At 27.8% G+C, this 19,891-nt stretch overlaps 1 protein-coding gene across 1 annotated transcript in view; it reads right to left on the bottom strand.

Moving 5' to 3' along the window:
• The window catches only part of LOC111680491 (brain-enriched guanylate kinase-associated protein), a 45,638-nt gene that overhangs the window by 17,599 nt on the left and 8,148 nt on the right, over positions 1-19,891 (bottom strand). The window contains exon 2 of the mRNA XM_046952836.1: positions 19,268-19,636. Within this exon, the coding sequence (XP_046808792.1) occupies positions 19,268-19,531 (264 nt within the window). The 5' untranslated portion in view covers positions 19,532-19,636. The remainder of the gene's footprint in view (positions 1-19,267; positions 19,637-19,891) is intronic.

Raw genomic sequence — 19,891 nt, 5'->3', positions numbered from 1 at the left:
ATCTATCTATCTATCTATCTATCTATCTATCTATCTATCTATCTATCTATCTATCTATCTATCTATCTATCTATCTATCTATTTATCTATCTATCTATCTATCTATCTATCTATCTGTCTGTCTTTCTATCTGTCTTTCTATCTGTCTTTCTATCTGTCTGTCTTTCTATCTGTCTTTCTATCTGCCTGTCTTTCTATCTGTCTGTCTTTCTATCTGTCTTTCTGTCTGTCTGTCTGTCTGTCTGTCTGTCTGTCTTTCTATCTGTCTGTCTTTCTATCTGTCTGTCTTTCTATCTGTCTGTCTTTCTATCTGTCTGTCTTTCTATCTGTCTGTCTTTCTATCTGTCTGTCTTTCTATCTGTCTGTCTTTCTATCTGTCTGTCTTTCTATCTGTCTGTCTTTCTATCTGTCTGTCTTTCTATCTGTCTGTCTTTCTATCTGTCTGTACGTCTGACGGTCTATATATCTATCTGTATGTCTGTCTGTCTGTCTGTCTGTCTGTCTGTCTATTTGTCTGTCTATCTATATATCTGTCTGTCTATTTGTCTGTCTATCTATATATTTGTCTGTCTATTTGTCTGTCTGTGTGGCTATCTATATATTTGTCTGTCTATTTGTCTGTCTGTCTGTCTGTGTGGCTATCTATATATCTGTCTGTCTATCTATATATCTGTCTGTCTACCTATCTATATATCTGTCTGCCTATATAAATATCTGTCTGTCTGCCTACTTATATATCTGTCTGTCTATCTATCTATATTTCTATGTGTATGTTTGTTTGTCCGTCTGTTTTTCTACCTTCTTATTATAATTTAATATCTTTTAAAAATTTACTAAAACCGATAAAGATAATTTTGTTTATTTTTAATTACAAAATATATGTTTAATCTGTGTTCTTCTAAAACATTAATTATTTTACAATTAATATTTATTATAAACAAACTTTACAATAACATTGCAACACAATTAATCAATTAAAAAATTTTCACAAAATTATCTATCAAACATATATTTTCCATTTTTTTTTTTGGCATAAACCGCCAAAGAATCTTTGTCAATAAAGGCAATAAATGATAAAAAGCACTTAAAATTTAAACAAAAAAAAACTTATATATACTTTTCGTAAACTCATCATTATATATATACAATTATTTATATGTATTTATATATAAAAACTATAATAAGAAGGATACTTGTAAAAATAAAATATAAATAATGCATTTCTCGCTCTTAAGTCTCAGCTAACATACCGTCTATCCCACCAACCGTTTATCTATCTATATATCTTTCCCTTAATGCATTTATCTGCTTCTTAACAACAATCTTTGGTTGACCAGATTTACAAAACCATTTTTCACACTTTAGCAAACATTTTAAGTTGTAGCTATTTTTTGTTTCTTTTTTTGTTCTTTTTGCTTTTCTCGAGGAAAAATCCTGTAGTTAAAAAAAAATAACAAGAATGTGGCAACAAGAAAATGTTTTACTACTACTGCTGAGAGACTTATATGGAAAAACTTTTTCATTTAAGCTTTTTACAAAGAAGAAAAAAACTTGTCGCAAACGACCAGACAACCAACCATGTTGTATTTTACAGCCATTATTACAATTTCAATGCAACTTTTTTTTCTCTTTCACATTTTTATTTTTTGGCTAAAATAAAGTTTTTTTATATATATAAAAATGTTATTTCCTTTTTTTGGTTTGGAAAATAAATATGACTTTTTACACCATGTACTCTGTGGTTTTGCAACATAAAATTTGAGAAAAACAAAATTTAAAAAAATGTTTTTTTTTATGAAGGATGAGAAAATAAATGTATTTTAACTACAAGTGGTTGTTGGAGTAGTAGTACAAACAGTTACTAAATACAAGCATTTACTTCAACTACCGTGAAAAGCACTTTTTTGCCATTTTGCAACTAAATAATAGTTGTGAATAAAGTTTGTCTAGTTTTTAGTAAATACTTGAACAGTCAGTCCTATCATTTATATCCGTTTGCTATTATATCTTACATAATTACCAAGTAATGTAAAGGGAGGCATTTGTATACTTGAACAAAGGATTTTAAAGCTAATTGTTACCATTAAAGAAAAATATAACAAAAACAACTTAAACATTACAAATAATTTAAATTTTATGAAAAAACATATAATTTCTTATAAATACTTTAATTTTCCGTTATAATCCTTTTTAAAAACTCTATAAGTGTGGTCCCTCTTTTATATATTCATTCAGTTTTATAAACATTCATAAAAGATTTCTTTCTCTTTTGTAGATCAAAGCAAAAAAAAAAAAAAACAGAACGACTATTATTTATTACCACTTTTTGATTTTCAACCAAGGCATAATAAGTTATAGAATTTATGTATAGAAATATATATGTACAGTTAAATATTCTATATATAACACATATTTATGTGTGTACTTCTGTTTATACATATATAGCAAAGTATGCACGTGTAATCTTATGTCTATCCAAAACTCTGCAGGTGATTATATTGTCGGATGTTGAACGAAAAACAACAAAATAATAGAAGAAGAAAAAAAATTACACACAAGTACAATAACTTCCCCCTTGTGACAAAAAAATTTGCCTTTAGTAACGTATAAAAATTAGTAAACTTAAAGGCAATAACGTACAGTGGGACTAAAAAAGAAATAAATTTTTGGGGCATTAAATGGAACTTCTTTATTATTTTCAAGCAAAAATATTTTCCTAGATTAAGTATAGTAAATAAAATTGTTCATATAGATTACTATATAAAATTTCCCAAACATAAAGTAGACTATAAACTAGACCATAGACTAGAATATAAACTAGACCACACTATAGGCTAGACTATAGATTAGATTATAAGCTGACTATTGACCAAACCATTTATTAGATCATAGACTAGACTAGACACAACACTATATACTTGACTATAAAATAAACAATAGACTAGGCCATATACTAGACTATATACTAGACTATACACTAGACTATTGACAAGACTATAGTCCAGATTAAATAAACTAAAGACTCTAGTTTATTTAGACTAAAGTCTAAACTAGACTATGGACTACATTAAAGACTAGACTTAAGACAAAAATCAAGAATAATGACTAAAGTTTAGACAAAAGTAGACTAGGCTATAGATTATACTATAGACTAGTCAAGTCTATAGTCTAGTCTATAGTCTAGTCTATAGTCTAGTCTATAGTCTAGTCTATAGTCTAGTCTATAGTCTAGTCTATAGTCTAGTCTATACTCTAGTCTATAGTCTAGCCTATAGTCTAGTCTATAGTCTAGTCTATAGTCTAGTCTATAGTCTAGTCTATAGTCTAGCCTATAGTCTAGTCTACAGTCTAGTCTATAGTCTAGTCTATAGTCTAGTCTATAATCTAGACTGGACTACAGCATAGACAATACACCAGACTATAGACCAGGTTACAAACCAATAGGTCTTGCAATTAAAAACCTGATGCCAAGAAAACGTTTGGTGTCAGATCAGTGTATCTACGATTAGTAGCTAAACAAATCAATCTACAGATCTTTTTACGTTTATATAAATATCAGCCTTGATTGTGGGGACAAGAACAGAATATTATGTAAGATGTAAGTTAAAATAAAGTTCCCCATACCTGCTATACACATTTAACAAGTGTGAGTCTAAAAAGGCTCTAAAATTTTCTGCCAACTTAAACGAGTCAACAAATATTTGATTGTGAGGTTGCACATACATATATATGTGTAAGCTTATTATAGTGTGTGTATGCTTTACCGTTTCATATTTGCACGTTCTATTATGTTTTCATTGTTGTTGTTATTTCGTTATTGTTATTGTTTGTTACGTGTAGATATGGCGCCAAATTAAAAATAAAACAACATATTGCTCTCTTTCCCTCTCCTTGTATTAAAGTACCTGACGCCTTTTAAGCGCCGAGTATTATAAAAATAACAAACGACAAACTATAATAATGAACTTTTTTCCCCCTGTTTTGTTAATAGTCTGTGTCTGTCTATATGTATTTGTAATTTCATTTTAAGTATAGGTGAATTTTCAGGTAAATATGTATGTACGAGTGAGTGTGTGTGTATGATTTTGTGTCTGTAATATTATGGTAATAGTTAAAATATTGATTGTTTTTCATGATTCAGTTTATGTTGGCATTTTTCGCCCATTTTAAGAGTTACCAGGTGTATTTGGCCAGTTAATGGTTATTCGCTTGTTGGCAAAAGAATGACATAGATAAAGTATAAAAGTAATAGTTATTAATGTTTTATAAGAAACGATTAAAAAGTCAAAGCTAAATCATTAAAAAAGAAATGTCCTGCATATCTTTATCTTTTGTAATTAATCATTTAGTATGTTGTTTTAAAGCATTAAAGAGAATTGTATGTTTTTAATTTAAATTTTGTATAGTCAACATGCTTAGTTGTTCGTAGTTTTGTTTTATTTTAAGATTAATTTTCATAAATCGATTATTTTCGCTCTATAATAAAGTTGTTTTAACTATGGTGTGCATTAATGGTGTGTTCAAATTTGCTACTTATAAAGGACTTTCATAAACAAACTACTCGTCGCTCTTATGCAGACACGTGCTACCACTATATACCACAGCTACAGCCTATTGGAACCTGCTATAAACGTCAAACAGTAAAAAGTTTTATCGAAACTTTTCTATCAAACATTTTTATTTTGCCATGCCAACGCATGGTTTATACCCATATTTAAAATGGTTAATTATGTTTTTATTTTTTTCTTCCATTTTCTTTTGTATTTTTATTTTATGATGAAAAACATGCAAACTTTAGATTCGTTTTTAATTAAAAAATATTACAAAAAAAAGCAAGAAAAATACACATAAAAATCCCTTATGACTAATATTGACTGTTACTGCAAGCAGCAGTTGGGGTCAAGTAATTAGCACCATTTAGAGGAAGAAAATAAAATTTTAAACGAACTAACTAACTAAACTATAGGCTACATTATAGACTACACGATATAGCACTATGAACTAGAATATAGACTAGAATATCGACTAGATTATAGACTAGACTATAGACTAGACTGTAGACTAGACTATAGACTAGACTATAGACTAGACTATAGACTAGACTATAGACTAGACTATAGACTAGACTATAGACTAGACTATAGACTAGACTATAGACTAGACTATAGACTAACTAACGAACTAACTAACTAGTAAATTAAAAATGATTCAATTTTTCAAATTTTTAATTTCTTTATAAAAGAAAAAAAATTTAAAAATTTTTTCCCAAAACATTTGTATGAAAACAATGCTGACTTATGCTAAATTTGAAAGTAATGTATTAGATATTAATCATACGAGCCGTAGTACAAAAATTTAAAAAAAAATACGATTATTTAGAATATAAACAAAATTACAAAAAAAAACTTTCGCTATGCAAGTAAATTTAATGAAATTTCCTTAAAACTTACAATTAAAGAAAAAAATTTTTTGCCCCCAAGCAAAATTGATTAAATGAAGTTGATTATTTCTCCCTATTTGGGTTTATATAGCACCCTGAACGATCCCTACAGTAATTTTAATACTTAACAATCTGGATTAAAAAAAAAATATGTTCACATGAGTTTTACATTTTGTAGCTGTTGTTTTTGCTGTTGTTCCCTTAACCCAACACAAATTTCTGTGAACGTGTAGTTATTGTTTTTGTGCGAACATGTTGTAACGAATGTTGAATACAAAAAAAAAGAAAAAAAAACACTCATGTACAATAAAAAAGTACAAGGAACATTTTTAATGAATGTTTTCACACACATTCATACACACATACTTACATGTGTTTATGGGTGTAAAAAAATAAAAATGGCACAAATACTTGTTTTTTTTTCTCATTTGGTATAGTTGAAAATCTATTATACTATTTTTCTAAAAAATAAGAGAAAAAAACAACTATAAAAAAGTCATTATATTTGCTGGTAACCTACATATATTTTATGTTCTCGTGTATAAATACACTCCATGTACCACAATAATAACTACTTGCAACACACATTAAATGCAATAGCAGCAACGAATTATTAAGGAGAAAAAACATAAATTTATTTACAAAAATATGTACATTATGAGAGTTGAATGGAGTGCGTGTGTGTATGTGATTAAGACCATTAAAATAAACCAATATGTCAAAAAATAACACTCTCCTTACAATTACCTATCGCCGGCATACATACATATGTAGTACAGTTGCATGAACTAGGACACAGCGATGGGATTCAATACATTTTTCAGAAAACTTTCTATAAAAAATTAATTTTTTTGAAAGTGAAAATTTTCCATAAAAAGAGAAAATTTCCGAAAATGTTCCATAAAAAGAGATGATTACCGAAAATGTTTTATAAAAAAATGAAAATTTTCTATAAAAAGAGAAAATTTTCTAAAATTTTCTAAAAAAGAGAAAAAATTTCGAAAACTTTCTAAAAAAAGAAAATTTTCTATAAAAAAGAAAAATTTTCTATAAAAACAGAAAATTTCCGAAAATTTTCTATAATTTTTTTTAAAAAATAATGAGAAAATTTTTAATAAAAAGATAAAAGAGCAAAAATGTCCTACAAATTTTAAAAACTTTCTATAAAGAAATATATATTTTAAAAATTCTATAAATGAAGAGAAACTTTTCTATAAAAAAGAGAAAACTGTATATAAAAAGAGAAATAATCTTCTATAAAAAGAGAAATATTCCCAATATTTTCTATTAAAAAGAGAAATTTTCCCAAAATTTTCTATTAAAAAGAGAAATTTTCTTTTTTCTATAGAAAGAGAAATTTTCCGAAAATTTTCTATAGAAAAAGAAACTTTCCGAAAATTTTCTACAGAAAACGAAACTTTCCGAAAATTTTCTATAGAAAAAGAAACTTTCCGAAAATTTTCTATAGAAAAAGAAACTTTCCGAAAATTTTCTATAGAAAAAGAAACTTTCCGAAAATTTTCTATAGAAAAAGAAACTTTCCGAAAATTTTCTATAGAAAAAGAAACTTTCCGAAAATTTTCTATAGAAAAAGAAACTTTCCGAAAATTTTCTATAGAAAAAGAAACTTTCCGAAAATTTTCTATAGAAAGAGAAATTTTCCGAAAATTTTCTATAGAAAGAGAAATTTTCCGAAAATTTTCTATAGAAAAAGAAACTTTCCGAAAATTTTCTATAGAAAAAGAAACTTTCCGAAAATTTTCTCTAGAAAAAGAAACTTTCCGAAATTTTTCTATAAAAAAAGAAACTTTCCGAAAATTTTCTATAGAAAAAGAAACTTTCCGAAAATTTTCTATAGAAAAAGAAACTTTCCGAAGATTTTCTATAGAAAAAGAAACTTTCCGAAAATTTTCTATAGAAAAAGAAATTTTCCGAAAATTTTCTATAGAAAGAGAAATTTTCCGAAAATTTTCTATAGAAAGAGAAATTTTCCGAAAATTTTCTATAGAAAGAGAAATTTTCCGAAAATTTTCTATAGAAAGAGAAATTTTCCGAAAATTTTCTATAGAAAGAGAAATTTTCCGAAAATTTTCTATAGAAAGTGAAATTTTCCGAAAATTTTCTACAGAAAAAGAAAATTTCCGAAAATTTTCTATAGAAAAGGAAACTGTCCGAAAATTTTCTATAGAAAAAGAAACTGTCCGAAAATTTTCTATAGAAAAAGAAACTTCTGAAAATTTTCTATAGAAAAAAGAAACTTTCCGAAAATTTTCTATAGAAAAAGAAACTTTCCGAAAATTTTCTATAGAAAAAGAAACTTTCCGAAAATTTTCTATAGAAAAAGAAACTTTCCGAAAATTTTCTATAGAAAAAGAAATTTTCCGAAAATTTTCTATAGAAAAATAAACTTTCCGAAAATTTTCTATAGAAAAAGAAACTTTCCGAAAATTTTCTATAGAAAAGGAAATTTTCCGAAAACTTTCATAGAAAAGGAAATTTTCCGAAAACTTTCTATAGAAAAAGAAATTTTCCGAAAATTTTCTATAGAAAGAGAAATTTTCCCGAAAATTTTCTATAGAAAGAGAAATTTTCCGAAAATTTTCTATAGAAAAAGAAACTTTCCGAAATTTTTCTATAAAAAAAGAAACTTTCCGAAAATTTTCTATAGAAAAAGAAACTTTCCGAAAATTTTCTATAGAAAAAGAAACTTTCCGAAGATTTTCTATAGAAAAAGAAACTTTCCGAAAATTTTCTATAGAAAAAGAAATTTTCCGAAAATTTTCTATAGAAAGAGAAATTTTCCGAAAATTTTCTATAGAAAGAGAAATTTTCCGAAAATTTTCTATAGAAAGAGAAATTTTCCGAAAATTTTCTATAGAAAGTGAAATTTTCCGAAAATTTTCTACAGAAAAAGAAAATTTCCGAAAATTTTCTATAGAAAAAGAAACTGTCCGAAAATTTTCTATAGAAAAAGAAACTGTCCGAAAATTTTCTATAGAAAAAGAAACTTTCCGAAAATTTTCTATAGAAAAAGAAACTTTCCGAAAATTTTCTATAGAAAAAGAAACTTTCCGAAAATTTTCTATAGAAAAAGAAACTTTCCGAAAATTTTCTATAGAAAAAGAAATTTTCCGAAAATTTTCTATAGAAAAATAAACTTTCCGAAAATTTTCTATAGAAAAAGAAACTTTCCGAAAATTTTCTATAGAAAAGGAAATTTTCCGAAAACTTTCATAGAAAAGGAAATTTTCCGAAAACTTTCTATAGAAAAAGAAATTTTCCGAAAATTTTCTATAGAAAGAGAAATTTTCCGAAAATTTTCTATAGAAAGAGAAATTTTCCGAAAATTTTCCATAGAAAGAGAAATTTTCTATAGAAAAAGAAACTTTCCGAAAATTTTCTATAGAAAGAGAAATTTTAAGAAAATTTTCTACTGAAAGAGAAATTTTCTATGGAAAGAGAAATTTTCCGAAAATTTTCTATGGAAAGAAAAATTTTCCGAAAATTTTCCATAGAAAGAGAAATTTTCGGAAAATTTTCTATATAAATAACTGTTATATAAACAATTTTCGTTAGAAAAAAACTATTATACAGACAATTTTATTTTGAAAAGAAAACTAAGCATTAAAATTTTATAATTAAAATTGTTATAATTATGTAATATATTAAGTGTCAAGTAAATTATGAAAGTTTATTAAAAATTTAATAAACTTTCTTAACTTATCATGTTTAGAAAGTACTTTAGTACTTTTTTTTAAATAAATTTCCACACAAAAGGATGTCTAAGTATGTGTGTGTGTGTGTTTAAGTAAGCCTGCGATAAATTACCCCGAATAATGGTTTTGTAATAAAGTAATACAAATTTATTTTTTAATTTTAATTCAACTATTTAACAACAAAAAACACTTGCCCACTTAAAACAAAACTAGTACAAAGTTTTTTAAACTTTTTTAGTTACATAGATTTTATTTTCCCCCCAACCCCATTGAAGTGTTTTATACTCAGTACATAATTATTTGGTTGAAAAAGTGTTGTTTGGCCATTTACTTTTTTTTAACACGAAACAAAAAACTTTAGTTTGTTTTCCATTGAAAAACTATTAAAAAGAGAAGTTTTTTTCTGTTTGTTGACAGTAGTAGTTATATTTAATTGTATGTATGTATGTGTGTGTTGTAATAAACAAGTAAAAATTATGAATGTAGTTTTTAATAAAGAAATTTTTTCTAGTTAATTTTTATAAATTAAATATAAATTTGAAATAAGTTTTAATAAATATTAAAGCAGTTAAAAAGTATTAATATAAAAACAGATTTTTTTTTTAATTTTTACAATGGAAAAATTTTTACATAAATTCTGTGTAAAATAAGAAATTTTGCCAAAATTTCCATCAACAATTTAAATTTTGCGAAAAAAATTGACTAAAAAGCTATAAAAAAGGAAATCTCTTTAAAATGAAAACAAGTAAGATGTTATAGTCGGGCTAGGCCGACCATATAATACTCTTCACCTGTATACGAATAAAATGTGATTTAGTTTTCATAATAAAGCATTTTAGTTGAATTGTACCTTGCCTCAGATATACTAAATCCATTTACTGTTTAATAAAACTGTGGATATTTAAGTAAAATTTTGAGGGGCTAGGGTCAAATGCGGCTCTAATATAAATATATTAGAACTTGGTTTTGCAGCTTTTTGTCGAGATACGAGTATATTAAACATAATTATGAACTTAAAAGCCCTATTTGGCGGGTTCAGTTCTATGGGACCTAGGTGAAATAATGGACCGACGTTAACTATTTTCAATGGGCTTCGTCTACAGTACCAATAAAGATCATGTGCCATTGTATTATATCCAAAATTGCGATCTGTAGTTTGATTACAATGTTTACAAGCCCTATTCGGGGGCTAGGTGAAATAATGGACCGATCTTAACCATTTCGTCCCTGGGATAATAGAAGATCATGTACCAAATTTTATTCAATTATCTTCAAAATTGTGGCCTGTAGTTTGATTACAAGGTTCATATGGACGGACGGACGGACATAGCTAAATCGACTCAGAAAATGATTCTGAGCTGATTGGTGCACTTGGTTATGGGACCAATATTATTGTGCGTTACAAACATCAGCACAAACCCAAATACCCTCCCCACTAAAGTGGTGTAGGTTATAAATTTTACGAAAATTGTATGTAAAAGTAAAACTTCAAAACTTTCAATAAAAAGACATTTATTCGAATTCTATATAAAATTTTTCCGAAAATTTCTATAAAAATATCATTTTTATAGATATCTAGAGTCTTCAGAAAATTGATTTCAACAGACAGACGGACATGGCTTAATCGACTCCGCTATCTGTAAGGATTCAGAATATATATTCTTTATACGGTCGGAAAATTATATTATAGAAATTACAAACGGAATGACAAACTTATATATACACTTCTTACGAAGGTGAAGGGTATAAAAAGATATTTTTTCGAAAATTTTTTATAAAAACAGAATTACAATAATAAAACTTATATGAAAATATAATTTTTTAAACAATTTTCCATTAAAAGAGAATTTTTGGAAAATTTTCTGTAAAGAGATTTTTTTAAATTTTCATTAAAAGTATCTTTGAATTTCTATAAAAATAGATTTTTTTTGACAATTTTTAATTAAAAAATAATTTTTGGAAAATTTTCTATAAAAAAGTATATTTCGAAAACTCTCTATAAAAAACGAAATTTTGTTCCACAATTTACTATAAAGAGAATTTTTTTTCGAAAATTTGCTATAAATAGAGAGTTTTTTCGACAATTTTCCATTAAAAAGAATTTTTGGAAAATTTTCTATAAAAAAGTGTTTTTTCGAAAACCCTCTATAAAATGAGAAATTTTAAGAAATGTTCTATTAAAACATAATTTTGTCCACAATTTACTATAAAGAGAATTTTTTCAAAAATTTGCTTTAAATAGAGAGTTTTTAAAAAAATTTCTATAAAAAAATATTTTTTTTCGAAAATTTTCAACAAAAACTGTTTTTTCGAACATTTTATACAAGAAGAGAGTTTTTCAAAAATTGTCTATACAATTTTTTTTTTTTAAATGAGATTTTTTTTTTAAATTTCTACAAAAAGAAAATTTTATAGAATTATGTTTATAAAATAAGTAAATTTTGGATTTTTTTTTGTAAAATTCTCTATACAAGAAGTATTTCTTGAAAATTATTGATAAAAATAATGTATATTTTCATAAACTTTCTATAAAAATTAAAATTTTACGAAAATTTTCTATAAAAAGAGAAATTTTACTAAACTTTTCTCCACATTTCATACATATGTATACCTACATTCCATACATATACATAATAAAACCCCAATAAAATTACAATCTTAAACAACAACAACAACAAGAACATTAAATCGTATCGTCTACTTGCATAAACGAATAAATGAATTCACTGCAATCAACACTCATTCATTCATCCATTCATTCACTTACTTATTCTCTCAATCTTAAGTTGATTTTTCCTTTTTGTTCTCTTCCTCGAAAACAAACAACAACAATGAAATAATAACAGTATTTGCTGGCAAAATAAAATCCCTTGTTTGTTGTTTTTATTCAAATTAAAATAAAAATTGCATTGGAAGTCGAAAGAACATGGAAAAAATGGAGAGAGAATGAATGAGTGAATGAAAAAAAAATTAAGTAAAATATAACAGGGAATAAATATACTCCAACTACATGTTAGTTAACAGAGATGGAAAACTAAGTACTAATTTAGACTCAAGAAAAATTAGCAAAAAAAAATGTAAATCATAGGGCTAGCACTAATTACACTATTCTACGAACTTAAACTGAACTAGAACTGAACTAGAACTGAACTAGAACTGAACTAGAACTGAACTAGAACTGAACTAGAACTGAACTAGAACTGAACTAGAACTGAACTAGAACTGAACTAGAACTGAACTAGAACTGAACTAGAACTGAACTAGAACTGAACTAGAACTGAACTAGAACTGAACTAGAACTGAACTAGAACTGAACTAGAACTGAACTAGAACTGAACTAGAACTGAACTAGAACTGAACTAGAACTGAACTAGAACTGAACTAGAACTGAACTAGAACTGAACTAGAACTGAACTAGAACTGAACTAGAACTGAACTAGAACTGAACTAGAACTGAACTAGAACTGAACTAGAACTGAACTAGAACTGAACTAGAACTGAACTAGAACTGAACTAGAACTGAACTAGAACTGAACTAGAACTGAACTAGAACTGAACTAGAACTGAACTAGAACTGAACTAGAACTGAACTAGAACTGAACTAGAACTGAACTAGAACTGAACTAGAACTGAACTAGAACTGAACTAGAATGAACTAGAACTGAACTAGAACTGAACTAGAACTGAATAGAACTGAACTAGAACTGAACTAGAATTGAACTAGAACTGAACTAGAACTGAACTAGAACTGAACTAGAACTGAACTAGAACTGAACTAGAACTGAACTAGAACTGAACTAGAACTGAACTAGAACTGAACTAGAACTGAACTTGAACTGAACTAGAACTAGAACTGAACTAGAACTGAACTAGAACTGAACTAGAACTGAACTAGAACTGAACTAGAACTGAACTAGAACTGAACTAGAACTGAACTAGAACTGAACTAGAACTGAACTAGAAACTGAACTAGAACTGAACTAGAACTGAACTAGAACTGAAACTAGAACTGAACTAGAACTGAACTAGAACTGAACTAGAACTGAACTAGAACTGAACTAGAACTGAACTAGAACTGAACTAGAACTGAACTAGAACTGAACTAGAACTGAACTAGAACTGAACTAGAACTGAACTAGAACTGAACTAGAACTGAACTAGAACTGAACTAGAACTGAACTAGAACTGAACTAGAACTGAACTAGAACTGAACTAGAACTGAACTAGAACTAAAACTAGAACTGAACTAGAACTGAACTAGAACTGAACTAGAACTGAACTAGAACTGAACTAGAACTGAACTAGAACTGAACTAGAACTGAACTAGAACTGAACTAGAACTGAACTAGAACTGATCTAGAACTAAACTAGAACTGAACTAGAACTGAACTAGAACTGAACTAGAACTGAACTAGAACTGAACTAGAATTGAACTAGAACTGAACTAGAACTGAACTAGAACTGAACTAGAACTGAACTAGAACTGAACTAGAACTGAACTAGAACTGAACTAGAACTGAACTAGAACTAAACTAGAAATGAACTAGAATTGAACTACAATTAAACTGTAAATGAACCACAACTGAACTACAACTGTATTAAAAAAACGTACTATAGAATAGCTAATTGTCTAAAGACTAGTCGATAGATTAGTCACAATACTAATCCACGAGTCAATAGGTTATTCCATACACTAATCTAAAAACTAGTCAACTACTATTTCATATTCTAGTTTATAGACTAGTCACTACTATGCTATCTCTGTACTAGGCAGTAGAATAATCTACAGACTAAGAAATTAGTGAATAGGTTAGTAAATAACCTAATTCATAGACTAGTCAATTACTATATAGACTAATAAATATTAGTATCTTAGCTAGCCAATAGTAAAAACTATTACATGTATGCTTAGACTAGCAAATAGTAAAAAACAATACAATGACAAAAACATACATATACTGGGATTGCAAAAGACTATCAATAGTTCCTTTATGAAAACCTTTTCAAAATAAGTATAAGCTTCCCTTTCCTGCCAATAACTGTAATTGCATGCGAGCATGTATGAGAGTAAGTTTGTTTATTTGCAAACAAAAACAATCTGTTAAAAATAAAAACTACAACAAATTGCAGGGACGTAAAATAAAACAAACAAAGAAAAAGAAAATAAAAACAACACACTAGGGGGAAAAGAAAATATATACAAAAAATAGTAATAAAAACTAAAAAGTTCGTTTAATAACAAACGAAAGAATTACAACAGAAAGAAATAAAAAAGCAAAAAAACGAAAACAAACATCAACACAATAAAGAAAATAAATACACCGTTACTTACATACATATACACACACATTATGGTGATACATACTTGTTGTAAACTATTGCTTTTTATTTTTATGCTAATAGTTTTTCCCTTTTTCCTGAATCCTTCTTCTTTCCAACTTAAGACAGGATTAAATGTTTTTAATATGACTCATTGTTCATGTGTATAGAGGTCTGTATATGCATTAGTATAAGTGTGATTTATACATATTTGCTTTCAGCAGAAGGACTAAATATTTAAAGTTCCCTTTTATTTTCTATTCTTGGGTATTGCGTTATTTTTTATTTTTATAAAAACATGACCAAGTGCTTAAATTCCTTTCCGACACTTTTATTAGCTCGTTGAAGAGATATGTCGTCTGTGACAACAACAATAAAATTTGAAGAAAGTAAAAAAAAAGAAATTAAATAGAATGACAAAAGAAAACGAAAAAAACAACTCAACGCAATACGTTTGTTACTAAGAAGGATACACAGGCATATCAAAATAACAATTTTCATCCATACACACACACTCGCTTGTAAGAGTATCTTCAAAAAAAATAGTAAAAATAAACAACAAACAAAATGAAATAAAGTTTAAGTAAAAACAAAGGAACACAAAAAAGGGGTTATTGACTTCCTGTAATGTAAGGAGTCAGGATATGAAAAGAAAACTTAAGAGTCACGCAAATAAAACTGTCAGTAAATAAATATTCTTTTTTATTTTTTGTTGAAATAATTTAAAACAGTTTTCTAAGAATTTGTAAGAAATCAACACGGTGGTTTAATGAGAACTTTTGAATAAATACAGTATTTCTTAAAAAGGTGAATCTTAAAGCCAAAAAGATATAAAACATATTAAAATTCCTTAATGAAGCAGAACTGAACTAGAACTAAGCAACAACTAGAACTGAACAAGAACTGAACAAGAACTGAACTAGAACTGAACTAGAACTGAACTAGAACTGAACTAGAACTGAACTAGAACTGTACTAAAACTGAACCAGAACTGAACTAAAAACTGAACTAGAACTGAACTAAAACTGAACTAGAACTGAACTAGAACTGAACTAGAGAACTGAACTAGAACTGAATTAGAACTGAACTAGAACTGAACTAGTATTGAACTAGAACTGAACTAGAACTAGAACTGAACTAAACTAGAAGGTGAATCTTAAAGCCAAAAAGATATAAAACATATTAAAATTCCTTAATGAAGCAGAACTGAACTAGAACTAACCAACAACTAGAACTGAACAAGAACTGAACTAGAACTGAACTAGAACTGTACTAAAACTGAACCAGAACTGAACTAGAACTGAACTAGATCTGAACTAGAACTGAACTAGAACTGAACTAGAACTAAACTAGAACTGAACTAGAACTGAACTAGAACGGAACTAGAACTGAACTAGAACTGAACTAGAACTGAACTAAAACTGAACTAGAACTGAACTAGAACTGAACTAAAACTAAACTAGAACTGAAATAGATCTGAACTAGAACTGAAATAGAACTGAACTAGAACTGAACTAAAACTGAACTTGAGCCTTTTAAAAACATTTTAATTTTTCCATACAAATATTATGTGTTTTTATTAACATTCTTCATCCGGTACGTATTATTAATATATTTAACTCCTGTTCATAACCAATCATACCACCCATAAGTTTAAATTAATAAAAACAAATTGTTCAAATCAATTCAAGTTATTTCAAATATTATTAAAATACTCTTTCAATTAAAAAGTTTTTTAATATTAATATGAAATAAAAAAATTTAAACTAGAGTAAAAGCACCTTAAAATTTATTTTATAAAAACTCGTTAAAATGTACTAAATTTTATAGAAACTGTTTTAATTTGCTTTTAATATAAACACCATGTTCTTTTTTCATCGTTACTACCTTTATATAAAACTTATCTGTAATTTATATACTTTTTAACAAACACTAAACAACTACAATAAAACTAAATACAAAAAAAGGAGATAATGGAAGTAGAAAGAAGTTGTAAATTATATCCTTTTGCTTTTGTTAAAACATTTTTCGAACTTATATAAGCAAAAAACATATTAGTTGGCTTTCAGTAGAAACAAGTTTAAAACTAATATAACAGGACTTGCTCCTAGCTCCTTTCAGCTCTGATTACACACCTTTACTTTATTCCCAGTACAAAAATCCACACATAGATCCCGACTCATCATACTTAACATTTTCTCACCCTCTTTTTTAACAGAAACAACAAAATCAACAATTGCATAAACAAAACCAACTACAATGGCATGCAATTTTTATGGTTTTACACCTCAAGTGGTTTGTTGATCATAGAAACAAATATATAGAAAGGGAAAAATAGAATAAAATGAAAAAAACTTAATAATAAAACATCGCAAAAATAATTAATACTCATACGAACTCACAGAAATCAATGCGGTTAGTAAAGCACTGTTTACAGGTTCTTTTTAGTTTATTGGCTACTACTAAACTAGATCTGAACAGAATAGATGAAACTAGAACTAAACAGAACTAAATCTCGAAAAGAACTATAACAGAACTGGAACAGAACTAAAACTGAACTAGAAGTAGAACATAACTAAAACTGAGCTAGAAGTGGAACAGAAGTAGAACAGAACTAAAACTGAGCTAGAAGTAGAACAGAACTAGAACAGAACTAGAACAGAACTAGAACAGAACTAGAACAGAACTAGAACAGAACTAGAACAGAACTAGAACAGAACTAGAACAGAACTAGAACAGAACTAGAACAGAACTAGAACAAAACTAGAACAGAACTAGAACAGAACTAGAACAGAACTAGAACAGAACTAGAACAGAACTAGAACAGAACTAGAACAGAACTAGAACAGAACTCGAACAGAACTAGAACAGAACTAAAACAGAACTAGAACAGAACTAAAACAGAATTAGAACAGAACTAGAACAGAACTAGAACAGAACTAGAACAGAACTAGAACAGAACTAGAACAGAACTAGAACAGAATTAGAACAGAACTAGAACAGAACTAGAACAGAACTAGAACAGAACTAGAACAGAACTAGAACAGAACTAGAACAGAACTAGAACAGAACTAGAACAGAACTAGAACAGAACTAGAACAGAACTAGAACAGAACTAGAACAGAACTAGAACAGAACTAGAACAGAACTAGAACAGAACTAGAACAGAACTAGAACAGAACTAGAACAGAACTAGAACAGAACTAGAACAGAACTAGAACAGAACTAGAACAGAAATAGAACAGAACTAGAACAGAACTAGAACAGAACTAGAACAGAACTAGAACAGAACTAACACAGAACTAGAACACAACTAGAACAGAACTAGAACAGAACTAGAACAGAACTAGAACAGAACTAGAACAGAACTAGAACAGAACTAGAACAGAACTAGAACAGAACTAGAACTAGAACTAGAACAGATCTAGAACAGAACTAGAACAGAACTAGAACAGAACTAGAACAGAACTAGAACAGAACTAGAACAGAACTAGAACAGAACTAGAACAGAACTAGAACAGAACTAGAACAGAACTAGAACAGAACTAGAACAGATGTAGAACAGAACTAGAACAGAACTAGAACAGAACTAGAACAGAACTAGAACAGAACTAGAACAGAACTAGAACAGAACTAAAACAGAACTAGAACAGAACTAAAACAGAATTAGAACAGAACTAGAACAGAACTAGAACAGAACTAGAACTAGAACAGAACTAGAACAGAACTAGAACAGAACTAGAACAGAATTAGAACAGAACTAGAACAGAACTAGAACAGAACTAGAACAGAACTAGAACAGAACTAGAACAGAACTAGAACTAGAACAGAACTAGAACAGAACTAGAACAGAACTAGAACAGAACGAGAATAGAACTAGAACAGAACTAGAACAGAACTAGAACAGAACTAGAACAGAACTAGAACAGATGTAGAACTGAACTTTTTCATATACCTTCCGTCTTATGCAAAAACGATTATAAAGTGAACAATGTTTATAAAACCTTATTTTTATATGGAAAAAGTGTGTAGTAAAACATTGTTAACTTTAGTAATCGTTTTTCCATAAGGCCCCTCATCTCTGTGTTTTCAAAGTCAATTAACATTCACTCCTTACCAATAATTCTGATTTTTACTATTTTTATCCCAACAAAAATATGTATGTATTTGAAAAAATAATTAATGGTTAGAAAAACAGCAGCAACAATAGCAATGGAAACAAAAAATAGAAAAAATACTAACACACAACTTTTTGACCTTTTTGTTTCAACTAAAAAAAGGAAATTGTACGATTTTATAATAAAATAACCGCAAAAAACAATTTTCATTTTGTAGGTTTTTAACTCTCTCTGGTTTTACAACCTTATAAAATCCAAAATAGAATAAAGTGAAATGAAATGAAATTCTATAACGAAATAAATACACGTTCTATTCTAAAACTTATGCAGGACCACAAAGCGTAATTATAATAAAAGCAAAAACAAAAATATCTGTAAATGTTTAAACTATAAAATAGAAATATAAAATTTCAGTTTAGTTAACAAAAATCAATTATGTACAATTTGGGCAATAACAACAGAGCCCAGGTAAAAAGTTTTGTTAGAAAACTATTAAATTACAAATTAAGGTATTAAAAGTTTTTTTTTTTTGTACTAACGTTTTTGAAATAAGTTTGTAATAGTTTTTCACACATAGTTTAGTTTTTAATTTAGTTTGTAATATGTATTACTAATATTGTAAATAAATATAAAATAAATTAAATTGGAGAAAATTAAGAAAATTCGTTACTTACAATATCTCTTTGTAATTTGGATATATTAAAATTCGCCTGTGCCAAACGCACACTCAGCGTGGCTACATCACTAGTGAGTTGTGCTCTTTCTCCGGTATTACGATCTACCAATTTTAATAGTTTATCTTCTAAACTTTGATTGACTTTCTGTACTCGCTTATGTGATTCATAAAGACGATCGTATTTATCTTGCCATGCTATAACACTGTCTTCCAGTTCGGCTTGCCTTTCGGAATCCGTTATACAAGTAGCCTCCATGGCCATTAACAACGTGTCTTTTTCCTGTAACGTTTGTTTAAGTGTTTCTATTTCTTTGGCAGCTACTGCAGCGATAGTGACAGCAACTGGCGCCAAAGTTTCGCAAATATTCTGAAAGTAGATTGAATAAGAAAATGGTTTTCATAATTGAAATTATATTTTTGCTTAATAAAATTAGTCAAACCGCAACTTGGCCTCAATATTAAAACCACTGAAATTAAATTTAAATAATATATTTTCAATCCACATAGTTTTTGATCAGTTCTAGTTCAGTTCTAGTTCAGTTCTAGTTCAGTTTTAGTTCAATTTTAGTTCAGTTCTAGTTCAGTTCTAGTTCAGTTCTAGTTCAGTTCTAGTTCAGTTCTA

Source organism: Lucilia cuprina, chromosome 5, assembly GCF_022045245.1.
Source record: "Lucilia cuprina isolate Lc7/37 chromosome 5, ASM2204524v1, whole genome shotgun sequence".
NCBI lineage: Eukaryota > Metazoa > Arthropoda > Insecta > Diptera > Calliphoridae > Lucilia > Lucilia cuprina.
Note: the sequence above shows the minus strand (reverse complement) of the source record. Positions and strands in the feature narration are given on the sequence as shown.